This window comes from Oncorhynchus mykiss, chromosome 9 (genome assembly GCF_013265735.2).
Source record: "Oncorhynchus mykiss isolate Arlee chromosome 9, USDA_OmykA_1.1, whole genome shotgun sequence".
NCBI classification, from domain to species: domain Eukaryota; kingdom Metazoa; phylum Chordata; class Actinopteri; order Salmoniformes; family Salmonidae; genus Oncorhynchus; species Oncorhynchus mykiss.
This window is the reverse complement of record NC_048573.1, coordinates 70868009-70895487: the sequence shown is the minus strand read 5'-3', so window position 1 is coordinate 70895487 and position 27479 is coordinate 70868009. Positions and strand designations below refer to the sequence as shown.

At 42.8% G+C, this 27479-nt stretch overlaps 1 protein-coding gene across 4 annotated transcripts in view; it reads left to right on the top strand.

Moving 5' to 3' along the window:
- The window catches only part of LOC110531262 (copine-8), a 210250-nt gene extending 196430 nt beyond the window's left edge, over positions 1-13820 (top strand). For all 4 annotated transcript variants that reach the window (XM_036988905.1, XM_036988908.1, XM_036988907.1 and 1 more), the window contains 3 exons: positions 5141-5198; positions 8846-8919; positions 12758-13820. In XM_036988905.1, coding sequence (XP_036844800.1) covers positions 5141-5198; positions 8846-8919; positions 12758-12979 — 354 coding nt within the window. In that variant the 3' untranslated portion in view covers positions 12980-13820. The remainder of the gene's footprint in view (positions 1-5140; positions 5199-8845; positions 8920-12757) is intronic.
- The last annotated feature ends 13659 nt before the right edge of the window (positions 13821-27479 follow it).

The following is a 27479-nucleotide window of genomic DNA, read 5'->3' as shown; positions in this document are numbered from 1 at the left end:
CCAATACATCTACCTCTGACCTGCCTCAGCCATCTACATCTAACCTGTCTCAGCCATCTACATCTAACCTGTCTCAGCCAAGCCATCTACCTCTACCCAACCTCAGCTTCCTCAACCAAGCCTTCCAACCTGCTTCCTCTGTCCTGCTTTCTGTGCCCTGCCAGCTGCCGCCACATTTGCAGTACTGTCTGCCCTTTTACGTGGCTCTGGATAAAAGCTAAATGATTCCAATATAAATGTACCAGGCCAGCCTTTTGGCTAAATATTAGTTCCAACCCCTCTCTCTGATGTTCCATGGTTCTCTCCTTAACTCTCCTCGCAGGGCAGTGAATCATAAAGGAGGGGGCCTCCTGTTTTCCTCACATGTTAGAACAGAACAGTAGAATCACCTTTCTGCCAATCATTCCTTTTGGCCCACTCTATTACAGCACTCCATGGCTCTGTCCCAAATGGCACCATATGGGTCCTGATCAAAAGTTGTGGACTACATACTACACCCTGGTCCAAAGTAGTGCACTACATCCCATAGGGTCCTGGTCCAAAATAATGCACCAACCCCTATAGGGCCCTGGTCCAAAGTAGTGCACTACATAGGAAATAGGGTGTCATTTGGAATGTTGGCAGTTCGTACCCATGTCACGGGGGAGGTGGGAGGGAAACGGACTCACTGACTGATTTGTCATGCAGAGGACGGTTGAAATAAAACTTGACAATATTAGAAGGTTTTTTTTTAAAGTCTGCAGACTAGAAAGTACTATTACAGCCGGGGACAGCTAGAGATCGACAGATTCCAAATTGCTGGGTTTGCAAGTATTTTTGCAGTCCAAAGATAGATAGTATTTAAACAGCTTGCAGAAGCAGGATCCCCTGGGTTAGAAGTAAAGTTACTAACAGTGTCGACTAAATAATGTACTTTTGGTGGTGATTGCAGTGGGGGCGCCGGGGGTGGTGGGGGTGGGGGAAAGGGGGTGGTGGTGCTGGTGGTGCTGGTAGTGATGGTGGGGGTGGGTGGGGTTGGTGGGGGTGGGGGGGGGGGTTGGTAATGATGGTGGGGGTGGTGGGGGTGGTGGTGCTGGTAGTGGTGGTGGGGGTGGTGGTGCTGGTAGTGATGGTGGGGGTGGTGGGGGTGATGGTGCTGGTAGTGATGGTGGGGGTGCTGGTGCTGGTAGTGATGGTGGGGGTGGTGGTGCTGGTAGTGATGGTGGTGGTGGGGGTGGTGGGGGTGGGATGGCAGTGGGGGCGCCGGTGGTGGTGGGGGTGGTGGTAGGGGTGGGAGGGGTGGTGGTGCTGGTAGTGATGGTGGGGGTGGTGGTGCTGGTAGTGATGGTGGGGGTGGTGGGGGTGGTGGTGCTGGTAGTGATGGTGGGGTGGTGGTGCTGGTAGTGATGGTGGGGGTGGTGGTGCTGGTAGTGATGGTGGGGGTGGTGGTGCTGGTAGTGATGGTGGGGGTGGTGGGGGTGATGGTGCTGGTAGTGATGGTGGGGGTGGTGGTGCTGGTAGTGATGGTAGGGGTGGTGGTGCTGGTAGTGATGGTGGGGGTGGTGGTGCTGGTAGTGATGGTGGGGGTGGTGAGGGTGGTGGGGGTGGGGGGAGGGTTGGTGGTGCTGGTAGTGATGGTGGGGGTGGTGGGGGTGGTGGTGCTGGTAGTGATGGTGGGGGTGGTGGGGTTGGTGGGGGTGATGGTGGGGGTGGAATGGTGTTTTGGAGGATAAAACAGATTTATCCGTTATGTTGACATAGTGGGATGGAGACAGTTCAGATAAGCAGAGAGGAGTAAGAGGTGTTACTATAATAGATGTACAGTGTACAGTACAGGGCATGTTAGATGCAGTAATTGCTAAGAGTTAATGCACATCAGGTTTTGCTTCGAAAGCCCTAGTTCATTATTAGCTGGTTTCAAGCACCTGCTGTTAGATCACCAACATATCTCATATAGGCCACTGTTCCAGCAATCATGAATAAGATTCAATGGAAATGTCTATGAAGGTGGCAGAGATAAAAGTGTTTCTACTAATTAATGTTTTGACCTACAGCACCAGTCAAACGTTTGGACACACCTACTCATTCAAGGGTTTTTCTTTATTTTTACAACTATGAAATAACACATATGGAATCAAATTGTAACCAAAAAAAGTGTTCAACAAAGTAGCCACCCTTTGCCTTAACCATGCTGGTGTCGTGTCTTTGGCATCATTAAACTGAAGATTAATCTTTATCAAATGACTCTCTGTAATTATTATTATGCGATTAAACTGATTAATCATGTAACTGTAATCAACTAGGAAGTCGGGGCACCAAGGAAAATATTCAAATTACAAAGTTATAATTTTCCTAATATAACTTTTCAGATATTTTCATGTCTGATCAATAGTCTTCTGATGAATGAATTCTTCTTTACCTCACGTTAGTCACATTCCAAACGTTGTAAATTGTTGCTTATCTGCAGGAACCCAGTCTTCACTATGAGTCATCCATACATCAATTGTCTAAAATAATGTATTTATTAACTAACTAAACAATCACAGAAGTGCACACACAAACAATTACAACATTTGAAATGACAAACGGTGCCCACAAACTGTACACCTGGCTATCAGCAGAGCCTTGTCTGGCAGCGAAACAGTTCATTCAGCCTCATTTACTGCCTTTTGAAAAGACATGGCTGACTTGCTTAAACAAATGTGATTTCTACTGACAATTTAGAATTCAGAACATGGGCCGTTCTTACAGTGTTCTCCCTGTATACCAAGTCAGAACCATAGGACAAATAAAGGGGGAACATAAGCAGACATTGAACTCTCTTACAATATTCAATGATTACATTTCTCTTAAACAGGTTATAGGCTACATGTGCACCAGCAAGTCAGAACAGTAGGTGAAATTATGAGGGAAAAATAGACCAAATTATCAGGGTGAGGCATATGGCCTACTAACAGCTAACTACACAACATACACTTAGTAATACTTTCTTAGCTACAGTATACATATCTTCCTGGCATATTGCATCATTTATGCAGCAGCAAGCAATACATTTTTGGACTCACCCTGTCATGCTTTGCTCACTTGAACAGGAAGGTGGCATGGCAGTCCTTCGTGGGCAAATTTTGTCGTCAAAGTCTGGCTTTCTCTGGATTTATGGTGCTTTCAAGACAACTGGAAACGTAGAAAAAAAACAAGGTCGATCTAGAAAGAAGCCTGAGTTCCCGATTAACAATTCCGAGTTGGATGACCGTTGAAAATGTATATTTTCCCAGTCGGAGCTTGTTTTTTCCCGGTTCCCAGTTGTCTAGAATTCACTGTAGTCAGATTTAGCAGTTCCGAGTTAAGTTGTTTTGAGCGCGGCACAAATCATGCTTCATTGACAGCATGGCCAAATGTTGAATTTTATAATTTTAAGAGACCCTTAAACCCAGACTAGGGTTTAAGACCCCATAGCCACTCCACTGAATAGCAGGCTAGTGACTGCTCTCCAATGCTTGCAGTTAGCCACTGATTCCTTCCAAACCACTCATTGTTGAATTTACGATTTCCAACTTGTTGTGTAATGTTTATGTCCAATGGCCGATGAGCACCGATGCATTTGATCTATAATTTGTCTTCATTATTTATCTTCATATGACAAGCATTAAAAAGGATTTGCAAGTAGATTGTCAACTTGATTCATGATGATGACTGCTAGCTAAGATTGTGAAAGTATGATGTTGACATGATCCGTCCAATCAAAGCTACTGTACATATAACGTGATTTGACGTAATTTTATCTGTGACCAACGGCCTTGAGCCTTCTTGGATGGGCACGTCTAATGTAACTCTGGAACACCTGCATTTCGGAGCTGCCTTACTCAAGAAAGCAAAAAAGAGACCATGTTTGTATGTGGCTTTATTAACTCAAATATTTAAAATGTTTTACATTGGTTGCAAACTGATATGTGAGACGTATTAATGCCAAAATAACATGCAAACAGGCAAACCTGCCCCACTTGCCCTGAATGACAGGTCGCCACTGATTCCAGGTGACTTCCTCATGAAGCTGGTTGAGAGAATGCCAAGAGTGTGCAAAGCTGTCATCAAGGCAAAGGGTGGCTACTTTGAAGAATCTCAAATATAAAATGTATTTTGATTTGTTTAACACTTTTTTTTTGGGTTACTACATGATTCCATATGTGTCATTTCATAGTTTTGATGTCTTCACTATTATTCTACAATGTAGAACATAGTAAAAATAAACAAAAACCCTGGAATGAGTAGTTGTGTCCAAACTTTTGACTGGTACTGTATATGAAATGTTAATGTTATCCTCTTCTCTCTCCTTGTTCTGTGGAGATAAACATTGCATAGTGTAGAGACGAATATAGACATTGTTTGTTGTGTAATGTGTTTATTATGTTGGCCTTATATATAACTAGCAGGGACTCAAAATTGTCACTTACGTTCAACAATATGTTCAACTCCCTTTCCTTGTAAAATACATTGAAGCTGCTATTTCCCGTGGCAATGACACATCCACAAATGTTTCAAAAAAAATATTATAATCCACATTGGTTTCAGAGACGCCTGCTGAATAATATAGACGAATCGTTCTGTTTTTGCAATCCTGATGTAATAGTGTATTTCCCTTGACTGTCCGACTGGAGCTGGGCTGTGTTCCATTGCGGCACAGGGTGACTACACAATGTCATGTGCTTGGGAAGAGAGACCGAGAACAGCAATCAGCAGAGAGGGAATTTGTCAGCAAATGTATTGTTTCGGTTATCTTGTCTTTTTCAATGCACTTTTATTTGTCGCTTGTCCAATGGTCTCCTTGTGTCTTGCTGCCCTTTGTGACTGGATGACCAGACTGCAGACTAGTGAATAATGAATCAGAACTGCTACCATGTCACTGAATAACCTGGTAAACTGCTTTGTTTAAGGACATCGGATTGGTTTGTGATGGATTTGAATAGTTCATCAGTCCTCTTCAGAATATATATATATTTTTTTGTAATCGATATTTTTTATTTTTTTGCTAAAGACATTGAACAAAGACAAACGTGTACATGTTTATGCCTAAAACTTTGTCCTCGTAAGAACTCAAAAAGCACCTTGTTGTCAGAATGTAGATAATATCGCATGGAATCTACTTGTTGTTTGTTCTCCGCAGGCTGCTAAGATTCCTATGTCTATCATCATTGTTGGAGTTGGACACGCTGAGTTCGATGGTGAGATTGACCCCCCTCATTCACACTCATTCCCACAAAATGATATTTTATAATACTTTCATGTTTTTATTGTTTTGTTTTTATTAGCATGTAGTTATGTTAAATGTTTTCAGAGGGGAAAATGTTTTCAAAAGATGCCTTTATAAACTGCTGGTTGGTTTGAAAATCTTATTTCACTATTGGGCTTAGATAAAGTTAAAAACATTTTCACATAATGTCTTTAACTTAATCCTTGACCCATGATAAAGAAATAAATCATCATAAATTAGCATAACTAGTCAACAAGAACACAAATAAGAAATTCCTCTGTCAAATATTCCCGTGATGTTTGACCGTTTATACGTTCCCAGTCCACAAGCATTGGGTTGAATGTACTGTAGATAATGCAATACAATGAATAAGGGCTGAGGTTATCAGGGACAGTTTCAATGTGAGGGATGTTAGCTAATTGGCAGTTTGGTGGAAGTCACTAGATAATAAGCAGGATGTCAACCTGCAGGGTTCTAAACCCAGTTCACAGCTGTTGCGTACAATTTGAATATTTGTAACACGGTCACAACTTTGATGCTCTCAAACTTGTTGTGTTGTGTGCTGTTACCGGGGCTGGCTGGTATTTCTTTCTCAATATGCTTCTTTAATAGTATTAATTACGGTGCTGGGAATGTTCTCAATGTAAAAAGCAATTATTAGCATTTATTTGAAGTCCATAATAGCCATGATGGGTTTTTGACTCCCACAATGCAATAGCAAGTTTAAACTGGTCTTAATAACCCACCATTACTCTGTTCATATTAGGACAGCCTCCAACTCCAGCTAACCGATCGCTGCAGCTGTACATAGTCCATCGCTAAATAGCCCACCCAGTTTACCTACCTCATCCCTATACTGTTTTATTTATTTACTTTTCTGCTCTTTTGCACACCAGTATCTCTACCTGTACATGACCATCTGATCATTTATCACTCCAGTATCTCTACCTGTACATGACCATCTGATCATTTATCACTCCAGTATCTCTACCTGTACATGACCATCTGATCATTTATCACACCAGTATCTCTACCTGGACATGACCATCTGATCATTTATCACACCAGTATCTCTACCTGTACATGACCATCTGATCATTTATCACACCAGTATCTCTACCTGTACATGACCCTCTGATCATTTATCACACCAGTATCTCTACCTGGACATGACCATCTGATCATTTATCACACCAGTATCTCTACCTGTACATGACCATCTGATCATTTATCACTCCAGTATCTCTACCTGTACATGACCATCTGATCATTTATCACACCAGTATCTCTACCTGGACATGACCATCTGATCATTTATCACACCAGTATCTCTACCTGTACATGACCATCTGATCATTTATCACACCAGTATCTCTACCTGGACATGACCATCTGATCATTTATCACACCAGTATCTCTACCTGCACATGACCATCTGATAATTTATCACACCAGTATCTCTACCTGTACATGACCATCTGATCATTTATCACACCAGTATCTCTACCTGGACATGACCATCTGATCATTTATCACACCAGTATCTCTACCTGCACATGACCATCTGATCATTTATCACACCAGTATCTCTACCTGTACATGACCATCTGATCATTTATCACACCAGTATCTCTACCTGGACATGACCATCTGATCATTTATCACACCAGTATCTCTACCTGTACATGACCATATGATCATTTATCACTCCAGTATCTCTACCTGCACATGACCATCTGATCATTTATCACTCCAGTATCTCTACCTGTACATGACCATCTGATCATTTATCACACCAGTATCTCTACCTGTACATGACCATCTGATCATTTATCACTCCAGTATCTCTACCTGTACATGACCATCTGATCATTTATCACACCAGTATCTCTACCTGTACATGACCATCTGATCATTTATCACTCCAGTATCTCTACCTGCACATGACCATCTGATCATTAATCACTCCAGTGTTAATCTGCTAAATTGTAATTATTTGCCTACCTCCTCATGCCTTTTGCACACAATGTATATAGACTCTTTTTACTTTTTTCCTACTGTGTTATTGACTTGTTTATTGTTTACTCCATGTGTAACTCTGTGTTGTCTGTTCACACTGCTATGCTTTATCTTGGCCAGGTCGCAGTTGTAAATGAGAACTTGTTCTCAACTGGCCTACCTGGTTAAATAAAGGTGTTCTCAACTGGCCTCCCTGGTTAAATAAAGGTGTTCTCAACTGGCCTACCTGGTTAAATAAAGGTGTTCTCAACTGGCCTACCTGGTTAAATAAAGGTGTTCTCAACTAGCCTACCTGGTTAAATAAAGGTGAAATAAAATAAAAATAAATCAGAGGGACATGGAGACCCACTCCTGAGGCTATCCTAATATGGACACCATACATTATGATGTTTAGTAACTCCTAAACACGGATTCTACAAAATATTAAGAACACCTTCCTAATATTGAGTTGCACCCCCCTTTTTGTCCTCAGAACAGCCTCACTTCGTCGAGGCATGAACTCTACAAGGTGATGAAAGCGGTCCACAGGGATGCTGGCCCATGTTGACTCCAATGCTTCCCACAGTTGTGTCAAGTTGGCTGGATGTCCTTTGGGTGGTGGACCATTCTTGATACACACGGGAAACTGTTGAGCGTGAAAAACCCAGCAGCGTTGCAGTTCTTGACACAAACCGGTGCGCCTGGCATCTACCGCCATACCCCGTTCAAAGGCACTTAAATATTTTGTCTTGCCTATTCATCCTCTGAATGGTACATATACACAATCCATGTCTCAATTGTCTCAAGGCTTAAAAATGATTATTTAAACTGTCTCCTCCCCTTAATCTACACTGATTGAAGTGGATTTAACAAGTGACATCAACAAGGGGTCATAGCTTTCACCTGGATTCTATGTCATGGAAAGAGAAGGTGTTCCTAATGTTTTGTACACTCAGTGTAGACAATGCAGAGCATGTTAAAACCGGTTCATTATAAAGCCATCATAATGGGTCAAGTTAGACAGGCAGTAGTGTTATAAGACACTATGAAGGGTAGTGACTCACCCAGACACTAGAGGTTTAAACTTGTGTTATAAGACACTATGAAGGGTGGTGACTCACCCAGACACTAGAGGTTTAAAATGGTGTTATAAGACACTATGAAGGGTAGTGACTCACCCAGACACTAGAGGTTTAAATTGGTGTTATAAGACACTATGAAGGGTAGTGACTCACCCAGACACTAGAGGTTTAAACTTGTGTTATAAGCCACTATGAAGGGTAGTGACTCACCCAGACACTAGAGTTTTAAATTGGTGTTATAAGACACTATGAAGGGTAGTGACTCACCCAGACACTAGAGGTTTAAATTGGTGTTATAAGACACTATGAAGGGTAGTGACTCACCCAGACACTAGAGGTTTAAATTGGTGTTATAAGACACTATGAAGGGTAGTGTCTCACCCAGACACTAGAGGTTTAAACTGGTGTTATAAGACACTATGAAGGGTAGTGACTTACCCAGACACTAGAGGTTTAAACTGGTGTTATAAGACACTATGAAGGGTAGTGACTCACCCAGACACTAGAGGTTTAAACTGGTCTCTTCTCTTTCCGGTAGCCATGGTGGAGTTGGACGGTGATGACATCAGAATCTCCTCGCGAGGGAAGCTAGCAGAAAGAGACATTGTACAGGTAGATTTAACTTCATATTCTAACCCTGTAGAGAGACATTGTATAGGTAATTCACTTCCTATTCTAACCCTGTCGAGAGACATTGTATAGGTAATTCACTTCCTATTCTAACCCTGTCGAGAGACATTGTATAGGTAATTCACTTCCTATTCTAACCCTGTCGAGAGACATTGTATAGGTAATTCACTTCATATTCTAACCCTGCCGAGAGACATTGTATAGCTAATTCACTTCCTATTCTAACCCTGACGAGAGACATTGTATAGGTAATTCACTTCCTATTCTAACCCTGTCGAGAGACATTGTATAGGTAATTCACTTCCTATTCTAACCCTGTCGAGAGACATTGTATAGGTAATTCACTTCCTATTCTAACCCTGACGAGAGACATTGTATAGGTAATTCACTTCATATTCTAACCCTGCCGAGAGACATTGTATAGCTAATTCACTTCCTATTCTAACCCTGTAGAGAGACATTTTCAGGTAGATTTAACTTCCTTTTCTAACCTTGTAGAGAGACATTGTACAGGTAAACAGTGTTTACTCTCTTTGCTGATTGTCAGAGGGGAAGAGCAGAGTTTCCTTTTGTGAAAGCCCCACTCCCCCAACCCAGCAATCTGATATCTTACGAGAAAATCAATCATGAGTGAAAAAAGAAACAAAAATATTGCATTTCTGAATTGAAATATCAAAAACATTCTGATGTGAAGCATTTGGTACCATTTGTGATGTTCCATTTGGAGACAGGTCCCAGCACTATAGAAAACCCTTGTGCAGGAGTTTGGACTAGTTGTATTACTGCCGACGGCAGGCCACACATACCCACTGGCAATTGGGTTACGAATCCTGCCTCGGTCCCTACTCTCTGTCTCCCTCTATATCTGTCTCTCTCTCTACCTTCTAATGACCCCTACTCTCTGTCTCCCTCTATATCTGTCTCTCTCTCGACCTTCCAACTGTCACTTCTAATGACCCCTACTCTCTCTGTATCTGTCTCTCTACCTTCTAATGACCCCTACTCTCTCTGTATCTGTCTCTCTCTCTACCTTCTAATGACCCTTACTCTCTCTGTATCTGTCTCTCTCTCTACCTTCTAATGACCCCTACTCTCTCTGTATCTGTCTCTCTATACCTTCTAATGACCCCTACTCTCTGTCTCCCTCTATATCTGTCTCTCTCTCTACCTTCCAACTGTCACTTCGAATGACCCCTACTCTCTCTGTATCTGTCTCTCTACCTTCTAATGACCCCTACTCTCTCTATATCTGTCTCTCTCTCTACCTTCTAATGACCCCTACTCTCTCTATATCTGTCTCTCTCTCTACCTTCTAATGACCCCTACTCTCTCTATATTTGTCTCTCTCTCTACCTTCTAATGACCCCTACTCTCTATATATCTGTCTCTCTCTCTCTACCTTCTAATGACCCTTACTCTATCTATATCTGTCTCTCTCTCTACCTTCTAATGACCCCTACTCTCTCTGTATCTGTCTCTCTCTACCTTCTAATGACCCCTACTCTCTCTATATCTGTCTCTCTCTCTACCTTCTAATGACCCCTACTCTCTCTATATCTGTCTCTCTCTGTATCTGTCTCTGTATCTGAACTCTCTCTATATTTGTCTCTCTCTCTACCTTCTAATGACCCCTACTCTCTATATATCTGTCTCTCTCTCTCTACCTTCTAATGACCCCTACTCTATCTATATCTGTCTCTCTCTCTACCTTCTAATGACCCCTACTCTCTCTGTATCTGTCTCTCTCTACCTTCTAATGACCCCTACTCTCTCTATATCTGTCTCTCTCTCTACCTTCTAATGACCCCTACTCTCTCTATATCTGTCTCTCTCTGTATCTGTCTCTCTCTACCTTCTAATGACCCCTACTCTCTCTATATCTGTCTCTCTCTATATTCAATTCAATTCAATTTCAATTCAAGGGCTTTATTGGCATGGGAAACATGTGTTAACATTGCCAAAGCAAGTGAGGTAGACAACATACAAAGTGAAAATATAAAGTGAAAAACAACAAAAATTAACAGTAAACATTACACATACAGAGGTTTCAAAACAGTAAAGACATTACAAATGTCATATTATATATATATATATATATATATATATAGTGTTTTAACAATGTACAAATGGTTAAAGGACACAAGATAAAATAAATAAGCATAAATATGGGTTGTATTTACAATGGTGTGTGTTCTTCACTGGTTGCCCTTTTCTCGTGGCAACAGGTCACAAATCTTGCTGCTGTGATGGCACACTGTGGAATTTCACCCAGTAGATATGGGAGTTTTTCAAATTTGGATTTGTTTTCGAATTCTTTGTGGATCTGTGTAATCTGAGGGAAATATGTCTCTCTAATATGGTCATACATTGGGCAGGAGGTTAGGAAGTGCAGCTCAGTTTCCACCTCATTTTGTGGGCAGTGAGCACATAGCCTGTCTTCTCTTGAGAGCCATGTCTGCCTACGGCGGCCTTTCTCAATAGCAAGGCTATGCTCACTGAGTCTGTACATAGTCAAAGCTTTCCTTAATTTTGGGTCAGTCACAGTGGTCAGGTATTCTGCCGCTGTGTACTCTCTGTTTAGGGCCAAATAGCATTCTAGTTTGCTCTGTTTTTTTGTTAATTCTTTCCAATGTGTCAAGTAATTATCTTTCTGTTTTCTCATGATTTGGTTGGGTCTAATTGTGCTGTTGTCCTGGGGCTCTGTAGGGTGTGTTTGTGTTTGTGAACAGAGCCCCAGGACCAGCTTGCTTAGGGGACTCTTCTCCAGGTTTATCTCTCTGTAGGTGATGGCTTTGTTATGGAAGGTTTGTGAATCGCTTCCTTTTAGGTGGTTGTAGAATTTAACGGCTCTTTTCTGGATTTTGATAATTAGTGGGTATCGGCCTAGTTCTGCTCTGCATGCATTATTTGGTGTTCTACGTTGTACACGGAGGATATTTTTGCAGAATTCTGCGTGCAGAGTCTCAATTTGGTGTTTGTCCCATTTTGTGAAGTCTTGGTTGGTGAGCGGACCCCAGACCTCACAACCATAAAGGGCAATGGGCTCTATGACTGATTCAAGTATTTTTAGCCAAATCCTAATTGGTATGTTGAAATTTATGTTTCTTTTGATGGCATAGAATGCCCTTCTTGCCTTGTCTCTCAGATCGTTCACAGCTTTGTGGAAGTTACCTGTGGCGCTGATGTTTAGGCCAAGGTATGTATAGTTTTTTGTGTGCTCTAGGGCAACAGTGTCTAGATTGAATTTGTATTTGTGGTCCTGGTGACTGGACCTTTTTTGGAACACCATTATTTTGGTCTTACTGAGATTTACTGTCAGGGCCCAGGTCTGACAGAATCTGTGCATAAGATCTAGGTGCTGCTGTAGGCCCTCCTTGGTTGGTGACAGAAGCACCAGATCATCGGCAAACAGCAGACATTTGACTTCGGATTCTAGCAGGGGGAGGCCGGGTGCTGCAGACTTTTCTAGTGCCCGCGCCAATTCGTTGATATATATGTTGAAGAGGGTGGGGCTTAAGCTGCATCCCTGTCTAACCCCACGACCCTGTGTGAAGAAATGTGTGTGTTTTTTGCCAATTTTAACCGCACACTTGTTGTTTGTGTACATGGATTTTATAATGTCGTATGTTTTACCCCCAACACCACTTTCCATCAGTTTGTATAGCAGACCCTCATGCCAGATTGAGTCGAAGGCTTTTTTGAAATCAACAAAGCATGAGAAGACTTTGCCTTTGTTTTGGTTTGTTTGGTTGTCAATTAGGGTGTATCTGTCTCTCTCTCTACTTTCTACCTGACCCCTACTATCTCCGTCCCCGTGCAGTTTGTCCCGTTCAGAGACTACATGGACCGGACAGGAAACCACGTGTTGAGTATGGCCCGGCTAGCCAAAGACGTCCTAGCTGAGATCCCTGAACAGCTCATCCTCTACATGAAGAATAGAGGTATCAAACCCTGTCCCCTGCCTCCACCCAATGAGGAACCAGGCCCAGAGGACCAGGACCACACCCACCCCTATCTGAGCCCCACCCCCACTCCCATCTGAGGCTCCAACCCTGGGGAAGTAGTTTCAGGGTAGGGTGGGTGGTAGCCTGGATGGTGCACCCCCTCATGGAGAAATGAAATGTGGAAATGCTTCAAGGCACATTTTTCTCCATCTTTACATATTCGTCTGGTTGTCGTGCTGAACAAATAGCACTCTATTTTCTTTGGAACGAGACTTCAGAAAGACTGCTTTGAGCAACAAAAAAAAAAAAAGCTGAAGATCGGGGAGTTTTACTTTTGAATTTCAACGCCTGATTGGGAGGGTGGAAAGGGGGATAAGGAAGAGAGGAGGAGAAGAAGAGAAGAGAAATGTAAAGGAATGTTAGGCGTTAGATGTCAAAGTGGTGACGTAATGGGTAGTATACCCTGAGGTAGAGAGGGAGGTTTTTTGAGGTCATTATTTATTAGAACGTGCCAGTCATGTTTGTCCATATGATACCTTTTAGAGTGGTTGTGTATGTGGGACTAAGAAATCATCTGTATAATGATTTATTTATTGTAAAAACTACAGTATTTATTCGTGGGGATGGGGATCCTCATATTTTCCCATACCAATTGTTGGGGTGATCAATGCTATAAATAATTGTTTATTTCCACTTCAAATAGTACTGTAATATAAAGCATGTTTATAATTAGATAATGTCCAGCTGTTTAGGAATAGTTAGGAACGATGAAGATGAGTTATTTGACACGTTTGACTGTAACAGTTATTCAGAGGACCAGCTGTTTGTGTGACAGTTTACTTTCATGCATCTTAAACACGACTTACTTACCCTACACATATTCGATGTGTATCAATAAAATGCACTGTAACAGGCCAAATAAAAAGCACAAATATCATATACAATGCATTGATACTGAAGTATATATCAAAATGATATACAAGCTAACCAACAGCTACCACAACAAGATACAATGGAAAGGACTGTTATACTTTATTTCTTCCAGTTCTAGAATATCATTGTTGATGATAATCTATTTACTTGACATTCTACATTCTTTAATATTATAATTCATCTCGTTATGCATGAGCGTAGCCACATCTTCAAAGGCCTAGAATTTACATGGCATTTACATAGTATTTACATGGCATTTACATAGTCGTAGTGTGTGGAGGGAATGCCATGTCGTTTATAAGATCCTTCTCATTATATTTGCTGTGGTCGATGTTGTCGTTTCTGTTTTGATCGTTCTTCATCCCTTGCGCACACCGTACCATGGATATTAAGGCAGCGGGTGTATAACGGTGAGAATGTACTAAAAAGTTGGTATAATGTCAGTTTGGTTTCTTCAGTTTGATGTCAAGTCAACCGCAATCCTTTTTTTTTTGTTGGACTAGATTGTTTGTTTTTGAACCGGATGAAAACTACTTTGAGAACGGCATAATAGAACAATTGGAAGTATTGTAGTAAACTGTATATTAATTGTGTTTATAACAAGTCATTAAAAGGGAGTCAATATAAGCAACTGCACAAAGAACAGTTGAAACCATGAACAACCCTAACCCTAACCCCTAACCCTAACCCTAACCCTAACCCTAACCCTAACCCCTAACCCTAACCCTAACCCCTAACCCTAACCCTAACCCTAACCCTAACCCCTAACCCTAACCCCTACCCTAACCCTAACCCTAACCCCTAACCCTAACCCTAACCCTAACCCCTAACCCTAACCCCTAACCCTAACCCCTAACCCTAACCCCTAACCCTAACCCTAACCCTAACCCCTAACCCTAACCCCTAACCCTAACCCCTAACCCTAACCCTAACCCCTAACCCTAACCCTAACCCTAAACCATGAACAATCTGTTTTCCTCACTTCAACTGGAATACTGAGAGATTTACAACTCGCTGCCAGGGATGTATTGACGTCTTTAATTGAAGTTATTGGTGTATAATGTGACCGACTGGGGTTCGAACCCGGGTTTCCTAAGAACCGCAAGACTGTATTAGCCCGCTAAGCTAAACCCTAGCCATTAGCTGAAGGGGCCAACACAAGTCTTCTCGTTTCGGACAAGGGACACTGTATGTATCAAGACAAATTTCAATTGTTGGTATAATGCCATCTACGACTTGCTGTTATATTGCCAAATTGAAGTTGTTGACATATTAAAGTAGTAGTTTCCTGAGCGAACAGCGGAGCAGCATAACCACACAGCAGAACACTATCACCACACAGCAGAGCAGCAGAACCACACAGCAGAGCACTATTACCACACAGCAGAGCAGCGTAACCACACAGCAGAACACTATCACCACACAGCAGAACAACAGAACCACACAGCAGAGCAGCAGAACCACACAGCAGAGTACTATCACCACACAGCAGAACAGCAGAACCACACAGCAGAACACTATCACCACACAGCAGAACACTATCACCACACAGCAGAACACTATCACCACACAGCAGAACAGCAGAACCACACAGCAGAACACTATCACCACACAGCAGAGCAGCGTAACCACACAGCAGAGTACTATCACCACACAGCAGAGCAGCGTAACCACACAGCAGAGTACTATCACCACACAGCAGAACAGCGTAACCACACAGCAGAGTACTATCACCACACAGCAGAACAGCGTAACTACACAGCAGAGCAGCATTACCACACAGCAGAGCAGCGTAGCCACACAGCAGAGTACTATCACCACACAGCAGAGCAGCGTAACCACACAGCAGAGTACTATCACCACACAGCAGAACAGCGTAACTACACAGCAGAGCAGCATTACCACACAGCAGAGCAGCGTAGCCACACAGCAGAGCAGCATAACCACACAGCAGAGCAGCGTAACCACACAGAGGAACACTATCACCACACAGCAGAGCAGCATAACCACACAGCAGAGCACTATTACCACACAGCAGAGCAGCGTAACCACACAGCAGAGCACTATCACCACACAGCAGAGCAGCATAACCACACTGCAGAGCAGCGTAACCACACAGCAGAGCAGCATAACCACACAACAGAGCAGCGTAACCACACAGCAGAGCAGCGTAACCACACAACAGAGCAGCGTAACCACACAGCAGAGTAGCGTAACCACACAGCAGAGCAGCATAACCACACAGCAGAGCAGCGTAACCACACAGCAGAGCAGCGTAACCACACAGCAGAGTAGCGTAACCACACAGCAGAGCAGCGTAACCACACAGCAGAGCAGCGTAACCACACAGCAGAGTAGCGTAACCACACAGCAGAGCAGCGTAACCACACAGCAGAGTAGCGTAACCACACAGCAGAGCAGCATAACCACACAGCAGAGCAGCATAACCACACAGCAGAGCAGCGTAACCACACAGCAGAGCAGGATAGCCACACAGCAGAGCACTATCACCACACAGCAGAGCACTATCACCACACAGCAGAGCAGCATAACCACACAGCAGAGCAGGATAGCCACACAGCAGAGCAGCATAACCACACAGCAGAGCAGCATAACCACACAGCAGAGCAGCATAACCACACAGCAGAGCAGCATAACCACACAGCAGAGCAGCGTAACCACACAGCAGAGCAGCATAACCACACAGCATAGCGTCATTGGCTCTGTCTCTTCAGTCCGACCGGGTTAACCTCCCGTAGAGGGGACACAGCAGATGGATAGCGTCTGTCTGCACTATTGATTGCCAAGTCTTTTTCTACAGTGGAAGGAAGTGTGCATAATGATGTCTTCTTCTCTCTGTTTAAAACACATGAAATTGCCTTCATGCCAATGCAATGCCAATACGATATAGACTACAGTCACAAAACCAAATATTTTCTCACAGATAGGTCACAACAATGCAACATCTCAAAACAAATGTGTCTACCTACAGTATTGAAACGGCCTTTTGCATATCCAGATTCGATTCTCCTTTTTAACATTTTTGTTAGCAACCGTTCCCTTCCAATATTATATTATTGAACATATGATTCCTAATGTCTAGAGTGGTAACCATTTCATATGTACAGTAAAGCCAACCGAACAAAAAATATATACTATTATTTACTATTATTATTATTGCATCTTAAACAACAGATATGCTGTATGTTCCTACATGAGTGCTATTATGCTTTTGTATTAAATGAGAACGACGCCACGGATCTATTGGAGTGATGCTGTGGCAGTATAATGTTCTTATGACAGGGTTTTGCTATACATTTTCAAAGTTAGCATTTGTTTACAATTTAGATAGACTGACTGAAGCTATATTTACATTGCCTCAAGGCTATGAGCAAATATTTATGAAAAAGTGTTTGTTGATCGTTCTCTATTTCGTGTACTGGGCGATAATGGACGCGGTTTGGTTTGAGCGTAGAGCAAATGATTCTAAAGAGATGGGTAATTGTAGTTAAATATTTTTATTATTGTTATTTTGTCAAGTTCTGTTAAGATATTTTGTGTTGAGTTATAACAAAGCAATCGTGTAAGAGTATGCTGTTCAAAACCACTTTGAATCCTAACTGTGTACACAAACCCCGTAAAACGACTGGACTTGATATCCAAAAAGATTTAAAAAGATGTTCTGTTGAAATTAGCCTCTTTTAAGGAAATGGTGCATGTTTGTGATCCCTCCTCGTTCCTCTCACCTTACCGATGGCCTGTGATAGACAGGCACTTCCTGAGTGAGCCATTTGTATCGTAAGATGATGATGATGATTATATCTAGGGTAGACTGCAGTCATCTAGCATGTTGCATCCCTGCTTTTCCCTTTTGGTTTGTTCCTAGATGGGTACTGCGTTTGGTTATCCTTATTTATACTTTGCCCTTCCGGGGGTGTTTACAGCATACTGTAGACATAGAATGGCATGTCATTCTATGCCATTGTATATCTATGCTTTACAGTGTGTACCTCCCTCTTGGTCTCTGGTTTGCATGCTGATAATGAAGAATTATTTTCCAAACCAGACATTGGACATAATTGTTGTCATTCTGTGGTTTGTGTAAAATGCATTGTAATGGATTGCCTTAATAAAGTGATTGAAGAGTAATGAAATCATGACAACTTTTACAGAATGTAAGAGAGAGGGGAGGGGGTGGGGGGAGTTATCTGATAGAGTTGATCTCAGTGAGTGTAGCCTCAGAGCCAGTGGACTTGTGACATTCTGACAACTTCTTGTCACTCATTGTCATACCATGATTGGTTTGAAAATTACAGTAAACAGATCTGGGAGCAGGTTAAAGTGAATGATTATCTTGAGAGGAGATGCTGGGGTTCCTCTTGCTAAAAAAATGAAACCAGTGTTAAAACGAACAAACCTAGATATCCCAGGCATTTTCATTCAATCTTCCGTCTTCTATTTCAGGATTTTCCCGATGAATATATCCCCTGGGATTGATCTTAATTGTCCAATCACAACCCTTACAGCGTGCGTTCCCCTTTCAAATGTGTTTTCTCTCAGCAGCTTTAATGAGATGCATTGCTGACAAACCAAGCTGGCCACCTCGGGGGGGGGGGGGGGGGGGGGGGGGGGGGGGGGGGAATGAAGACAGCAGCTAGAACAAGAACAGACTAGAGAAAGTAGCCATGACTCTTCTCTGCTGTTTTAACAGTTAGACAAAGAGACAAAGAGCTACTAATGACATTTAACTGTCCTGGGTTGATAAAGCATCTAGGTACCATTTTGCTGATGATTCTTTGGATAGTTACCTTTACCACCGGGGGGGGGGATAAGAGATAGATGGAGCTGTAGTTTACCATTCACTACTGTCCTCTACAGTCAGAACAGACAGCTGTACACACTGAACCAAAATATAATATAAACGCAACATGTCTTTGGGTTTATATTTCTCTCAAATTTTTGTGCACAAAAAAACGTTTGCATCTCTGTTAGTGAGTATTTCTCCTTTGCCGATATAATCCATCCACCTGACAGGTGTGGCATATCAAGACTCTGATCAAACATCATGATCATTACACAGGTGCACCTTGTGCTGGTGAATCTTAATAGGCCACTCTAAAATGTGCACTTTTGGGGCCTCCCGGGTGGCGCAGTGGTCTAGGGCTAGCTGTGCCACCAGAGACCCTGGGTTCGCGCCCAGGCTCTGTCGCAGCCGGCCGCGACCGGGATATCCGTGGGGTGACGCACAATTGGCCTAGCGTCGTCCTGGTTAGGGAGGGCTTGCGCACTAGTGACTCCTGTGGCGGCCCGGGCGCAGTGCACAATAACCACGTTTCCAGGTGCACGGTATTTCCTCCGACACATTGGTGCGGCTGGCTTCCGGGTTGGATGGAGTGCTGTGTTAAGCAGCTTGGTTGGGTTGTGTTTCGGAGGACGCATGATTTTCAACCTTCGTCTCTCCCGAGCCCGTACGGGAGTTGTAGCGATGAGACAAGATAGTAACTACTAACAATTGGAAAACACGAAATTGGGAAGAAAAGGGGGTAAAATTATAAGAAAAAATGTCAGTTTTGCCACACACAATGTCACAGAAGTCTCAAGTTTTGAGGGAGCGTGCACATACTGACTGCAGGAATGTCCATCAGAGCTGTTGCCAGAAAATGGATTTTGGAATTGTTCTACCATTAGCTATCTCCAACATCGTTTTAGAGAATGTGGCAGTATGTCCAACCGGCCTCACAAACGAAGCCCACGTGTAACCACGCCAACCTAAACCTGCGGGGATCGTCTGAGACCAGCATCTGACTGAAGTTCGTTGTGGTGCGTACGTTGGATTTATCAAACATATGCGTCAAACTGTATGTGTAGACGGCTTGACAGAAATGGTAGCAGAGGGTGAATATTGAACTTTTTTTTTGTACACATATCCAGATGATGCTGCGGACTATTTTGCGCAATGACACTGTTGGCGTGTTCAACATTCACCTTCTGCTACCATTTCTGTCAAGTTGGCTACGAGTACGAACGCTCTGCAACTGCCTGTGCAAAGCAATGCTGCAAGGCAAACGCAGCGTTTCATTGGAAATGAATGTAATTCTGATGTACCAAAATGGGAAAACACTGTCTGTGTGATCGAAGCGTTGGGAGTCGAGCAGCGGTAACGTAGCTAACTAGCGAACTCCATTTGTTTATTTACACCAACATCTAGCTCAAGTTAGCATTCACAATACGCTGGCTAGACATTCCCAACGCAAATCAATGTAATGAACCAGCTGCTTTGTAACTTAGCAAGCTAATGTTAGCTACGTTAGGTTACGTTAGCTAGCTGACGTACTATACTAAATCAGAGGCTAACATGACTGGCCTATGTGTTCTATTTACAGAGTCCGATCCCATCAACGTCTGCAGCGGCGTCGACGTCAAGCTCAGCACCACTAACTAGTCACCTTTCCTAAATCTTTCCATGACTCCATGATGAGTAAATAAATATACCGTAACTTCAGTGTAAACATGGTGTGTGTCTTGTTGTCATAGTTTGTGTGTTTTATAAGTAGGCTTACAACTTCTACTGTAGTTTTCTGTGTATTATGCAGTGGTGTGTAAAGTACTAAAGTAAAAAATACTTTAAAGTACTACTTGTAGTTTTTTGGGGGTATCTGAACTTTCCTTTACTATTTATATTTTTGACAACTTTTACTTTTACTTCACTACATTCCTAAAGAAAATAATACATTTTCCCTGACACCCAACATTGTACTCGTTACATTTTGACACGAAAATGGTCCAACTCACACACTTATCAAGAGAAGATCCCTGGTCATCCCTACTGCCTCTGATCTGGAGGACTCACTAAACAGAGAACATCCCTGGTCGTCCCTACTGCCTCTGATCTGGAGGACTCACTAAACAGAGAACATCCCTGGTCATCCCTACTGCCTCTGATCTGGAGGACTCACTAAACAGAGAACATCCCTGGTCATCCCTACTGCCTCTGATCTGGAGGACTCACTAAACAGAGAACATCCCTGGTCATCCCTACTGCCTCTGATCTGGAGGACTCACTAAACAGAGAACATCCCTGGTCATCCCTACTGCCTCTGATCTGGAGGACTCACTAAACAGAGAACATCCCTGGTCATCCCTACTGCCTCTGATCTGGTGGACTCACTAAACAGAGAAGATCCCTGGTCATCCCTACTGCCTCTGATCTGGAGGACTCACTAAACAGAGAACATCCCTGGTCATCCCTACTGCCTCTGATCTGGAGGACTCACGAAACAGAGAACATCCCTGGTCATCCCTACTGCCTCTGATCTGGAGGACTCACGAAACAGAGAACATCCCTGGTCATCCCTACTGCCTCTGATCTGGAGGACTCACTAAACAGAGAACATCCCTGGTCATCCCTACTGCCTCTGATCTGGTGGACTCACTAAACAGAGAACATCCCTGGTCATCCCTACTGCCTCTGACCCGGAGGACTCACTAAACAGAGAACATCCCTGGTCATCCCTACTGCCTCTGATCTGGTGGACTCACTAAACAGAGAACATCCCTGGTCATCCCTACTGCCTCCGATCAAGAAAATGATGCCATCTGATTTGCTTAATATAAGGAATTTTAAAGGGTTTATACTTTTACTTTTGATAATTAAGTACATTTTAGCAATTCCATTTACTTTTGATACTTAAGTATATAGCTCAGGCAGTAGGAAGCTCTCTCATCCAGCTGGCCCCTCCCCGGATTTTGTGTTAAATGCTCTACAACAAAGCTTTCTTAGTGTCCAACAAGCTTTCTCTACCCTTAACCTTGTTCTGAACACCTCAAAAACAGAAGGTCATGTGGTTTGGTAAGAATTGTGCCTCTCCCCACAGGTGTGACTACTACCTCTGAGGGTTTAGAGCTTGAGGTAGTCACCTCATACAAGTACTTGGGAGTATGGCTAGACAGTACACTGTCCTTCTCTCAGCACATATCACAGCTGCAGGCTAAAGTTAAATCTAGAATCTAGACATCGTAATCTCTCCTCTTTCACCCCAGCTGCCAAACTAACTCTGATTCAGACGACCATCCTACCCATGCTAGATTACGGAGACATACTTTATAGATCGTCAGGTAAGGGTGCTCCCGAGTGGCTAGATGTTCTTTATCATTCAGCCATCAGATTTGCCACCAATGCTCCTTATAGGACACATCACTACACTCTATACTCCTCTGTAAATTGGTCATCTCTGTATATCCGTCGCAAGACCCGCTGGTTGATGCTTATTTATAAAACCCTCTTATGCCTCACTCCCCCCTATCTGAGACATCTACTGCAGCCCTCATCTTCCACATACAACACCCATTCTGCCAGTCACATTCTGTTAAAGGTCCCCAAAGCACACACATCCCTGGGTCGCTCCTCTTTTCAGTTCACTGCAGCTAGCGACTGCAACAAGCTGCAACAAACACTCAAACTGGACAGTTTTATCTCAATCTCTTCATTCAAAGACTCAATCATGGACACTCTTACTGACAGTTGTGGCTGCTTGTTGTGATGTATTGTTGTTTCTACCTTCTTGCCCTTGGTGCTGTTGTCTTCTGCCCAATAATGTTTGTACCCTGTTTTGTGTTGCAACCATGTTGTTGTCATGTTGTATTGCTAACATGCTGTGTTGTTGTCTTAAGTCTCTCTTTATGTAGTGTTATGTTGTCTCTCTTGTCGGGATGTGTGGTTAAATAAAATAAAAAAATAAGAAAATAAATATATATATATATTTAAAACCAAATAGTTTTAGACTTTTACTGAAGTAATATTTTACTGGGTGACTTTCACTTTTACTTGAGTCATTTTCATTTAACATTTAAGGTATCTTTACTTTTACTCAAGTATGACAATTGAGTACTTTTTCCACCACTGGTATTATGGAGGCTTAGTTGATTGTTTATGCAAAACTTGAAGTCTAAATTGGAGAAAAGCAGAGTTATTAGTAAGGAGGGGATGGTGTCGGTGACTAACTGGTGTCTGCTGGGTGTTGTGTGTGAAGGTTAGTATGCGTGATTTATTGACATGAGTGGATATAGTACCTTGTTTGAGTGTGTATTGGTGGGGATAAAGCAGTAATATGTTGGCTAATCACGGACTAGTGTATGTCCCACAGATTAATCCTGCTGGTAATGATGATGATGATGATGACGGTGATGATGATGATGATGATGGTGACGATGATGATGACGGTGATGATGATGATGATGGTGATGATGATGACGATGATGGTGACGATGATGATGATGGTGATGACGATGATGGTGACGATGATGACGGTGATGATGATGGTGACGATGATGATGATGGTGATGATGATGATGATGGTGACTATGATGATGACGGTGATGACATTGACACCAGCTTTTAGTAATACAGATCCTGTGGTCCCATTGGATGAAAATGTTCAGCCGGGAACAAGTTCATCATCATCTGACTCGGAAGAGGAAAAGACTGCACAGAGCTGGCAAGAGCCAGAGCATATGGTCTATGTCCAAGATCATAGAGCTCATGAAGTTCTGCCAGACCGGCTGCCATTGGCCAACACTAGACGAGGTTTCCCAGCTGAAGAACATTCTGGAACCTGCCTGGAACATTCAACCAACACAACTGCATTGTGGTATAGATATTGTTAGCTCTTGTACATACAGTATATATATATATATATATATGATATGATGAAGTTTGATCTAATATTTTATATAGTATTTGTTACAAGTATACTGACAAGTGACTAAATTATTCCAGTTGCATCTGAAACCAATGAAGTGTTGAAACTTCTGGATCAATTCATTGTGATATTCATGAAATGTATTTGTATTTTAACTAGGTATTATCTACCTGCAAAAAAACAAATGATGCAGGGGGTTGGGTGTATCATGTCAACTTTAATTTGTTCGCAAGTAAACATGTTTCAATAAAATAGTAGATTTGTCTGTCAATGTAGCAAATAAGTAAACATGGCTCGTATTCAAGATCAAGTTTATTTGCTCTGGAGACCGAGGTGAGTTTATACATTAGTATTCAGGAACAGTTAAGGCAATATGTGCAGTAGAATCAAATATATACAGTACTTCAAAAGTCTATGTGTTTGGGGGGGGGGGGGGGGGGGTATAGTGAGGTGTGCATAGTTACTTTGATACAAGGGTAGATTGTTGTTATGGGACCTTTCACATCTCTTGAGGTCATCAATTTCTTTGTATCCAACATACCGTCCATCGTGTGAGGGATAAATTACTCGAATGGCCCCAACAACACACACAGTCAACAGTCAAGGGGATTCAGTGTCCTCTGCCTAGCTTCTCCCCACGTAGAACAAACTCCAAGAAGAATCTGTAAGCCACCAAGCGGTATTGTCTAAGATAATCTTTGTAGGTATTTATTTTATATTGTTTGTACCTGTACCCCCCCCACCCCCCCCCCCCCCCCCCCCCCCCCCCCCTCTGAAAAAGAAAAATGACAAAACGAGAGAAAGAAGTTGGACAAAAAAAAGAATGAAGAGGACTAAAATGCTATTAGACTTTAATGGGCAGTCATTGTAGCAGCACGGTGTAGAATATTACATCTCACAGACACACGTTAGCTAGCTAGCTACAACACACAGGTATAGTTACTCCAAGACCAGTCATTAGGCTACAGTCCATTTTGGATATAGCAAACAAAGCTAGCTCAACTTGTAGTGGTGCTAGCAAGCCCCGACATAAAAATCTAATAAAATCAAATTTATTTATATAGCCCTTCGTATATCAGCTGATACCTCAAAGTGCTGTACAGAAACCCAGCCTAAAACCCCAAACAGCAAGCAATGCAGGTGTAGAAGCACGGTGGCTAGGAAAAACTCCCTAGAAAGGCCAAAACCTAGGAAGAAACCTAGAGAGGAACCAGGCTATGTGGGGTGGCCAGGCCTCTTCTGGCTGTGCCGGGTGGAGATTATAACAGAACATGGCCAAGATGTTCAAATGTTCATAAATAAAACAAAATGACAAAACGAGAGAAAGAAGTTGGACAAAAAAAAGAAAGAAGAGGACTAAAATGCTATTAGACTTTAATGGGCAGTCATTGTAGCAGCACGGTGTAGAATATTACATCTCACAGACACACGTTAGCTAGCTAGCTACAACACACAGGTATAGTTACTCCAAGACCAGTCATTGTAGCAGCACGGTGTAGAATATTACATCTCACGGACACACCCAATAATAATAAGGCAGAACAGTTGAAACTGGAGCAGCAGCACGGTCAGGTGGACTGGGGACAGCAAGGAGTCATCATGTCAGGTAGTCCTGAGGCATGGTCCTAGGGCTCAGGTCCTCCGAGAGAGCGAAAGAAAGAGAGAAAGAGAGAATTAGAGAGAGTACACTTAAATTCACACAGGACACCGAATAGGACAGGAAAAGTACTCCAGATATAACAAACTGACCCTAGCCCCCCGACACATAAACTACTGCAGCATAACCCCAACCACTTTGCCAAAGCACAGCCCCCACACCACTAGAGGGATATCTTCAACCACCAACTTACCATCCTGAGACAAGGCTGAGTATAGCCCACAAAGATTTCCGCCACGGCACAACCCAAGGGGGGGGGGGCGCCAACCCAGACAAGACGATCACATCAGTGACTCAACCCACTCAGGTGACGCACCCCTCCTAGGGACGGCATGAAAGAGCAAAAGTAAGCCAGTGACTCAGCCCCTGTAATAGGGTTAGAGGCAGAGAATCCCAGTGGAAAGAGGGGAACCGGCCAGGCAGAGACAGCAAGTGTGGTTCGTTGCTCCAGAGCCTTTCCGTTCACCTTCCCACTCCTGGGCCAGACTACACTCAATCATATGACCCACTGAAGAGATGAGTCTTCAGTAAAGACTTAAAGGTTGAGACCGAGTTTGCGTCTCTGACATGGGTAGGCAGACCGTTCCATAAAAATGGAGCTCTATAGGAGAAAGCCCTGCCTCCAGCTGTTTGCTTTGAAATTCTAGGGACAATTAGGAGGCCTGCGTCTTGTGTACGGCAGGACCAAATCAGAGAGATAGGTAGGAGCAAGCCCATGTAATGCTTTGTAGGTTAATGGCCGAATTGATCACACAAAAAAAGTATACTGTATTGAACAACACTGCCTTGTTTAAAAAGAGAGCTTTTATGTTGCTAGTTATCTATAAACAGAGCGCTCAGGATGTCAGACTGGACCTTAGACTGACTGACTTTGTGATTTGCCCGCTGATCTTGAAGGTTCTGAACAACTCTCTCTTGACTTCTCAACCGCCTGGTTTGACACCACACCCAGTTATTCCTTCAAAAAAAACATCAAGTTGAAAAAAACGATTGGAAGTTCTTATTTGAGTAGTTTAGTAATAGGAATTTAGGCTGAAAGTTTTAACATGTTTTTTTAAGAAGAGACAGTTAAAGGGTAAAGATAACTCAAACACAGTAATTGGGACAAAGTGGAGAGGTCTGGGGTGGCTTCCCCCTAGTAGAATAATGACAAAGAGGGCCTCCTGAGTGGTGCAGGTGTCTAAGGCACTACATCGCAGTGCTTGAGGCTTCACTACAGACCCAGGTTTGATCCCAGGCTGTGTCGCGACCGGGAGACGGCGTACGAGGCGGCGCATAATTGGCCCAGCGTCACCTGGGTTAGAGGAGGGTTTTGCCGCCCGGGATGTCCTTGTCCCATTGACGGGCCGGGCGCATGCACGCTGACTTCAGTCGCCATTTGTACGGTCTTTCCTCTGACACATTTGTGCAGCTGGCTTCCGAGTTAAGAAGCAATGCAACTTGGCAGGGTCGTGTTTCAGAGGACGCATGGCTCTCAACCGTCGCCTCTCCCGAGTCCATACGGGAGTTGCATCGATGGGACGAGACCGTAACTACCAATTTGTATGTCACGAAATTGGAGAGAGAAAAAAATTCTAATAAGATTCATGACAAAGTGGAGAGGTTTGGGGTGGCTTTCCATTAGTAGAGAAATTCAATTATGATGTTAATCTTATCTGGGATAGACATCTACAGATGATGCATCCTGTGGAATTGATTTGAATTATTTTGGAGCCAAACAATTTTGTAACCAAACAGCCATACAGTGGGACCAACCTCAGTGCCATGAGTATGACATGGTCAGTCACATACTTATATGATAGGTGTTGAAACAAATAGAAAATATTTATAGACCATTAACACATTATAAGTATAAAAGTATTGATGGTTTAATATCTACAGAGAATTATTTATAGATTTAAATGATAAATAAATTTTTATTTTGTCATATTTTTATCATATCTTATGAAAAACCTTCATCTCTTATACACACAGTTGACTCCAAAGCTGTAATTGTGAGTGGTTGAGGACTATACTTCAGAGTGTACTAAGACAAACACAAGAGAAAAAATCCATTATCTTGAACGTTATTATATCTTCCTGATGGGATTATTTACTGCTTGCTGTGTGAGAGAACACACTGTTCTTCATACAAACACATTCCCATTACACTGTCTCTATCCCAAATGGCACCCTACTCCCTATTGACTAGGGCCCATAGGGGTCTGGTCAATAGTAGTGCACTACAGTGCATTCAGAAAGTGTTCAGACCCCTTGACTTATTCCACATTTTCTTTACTTTACAGCCTTATTCTAAAATGGATTCAATAT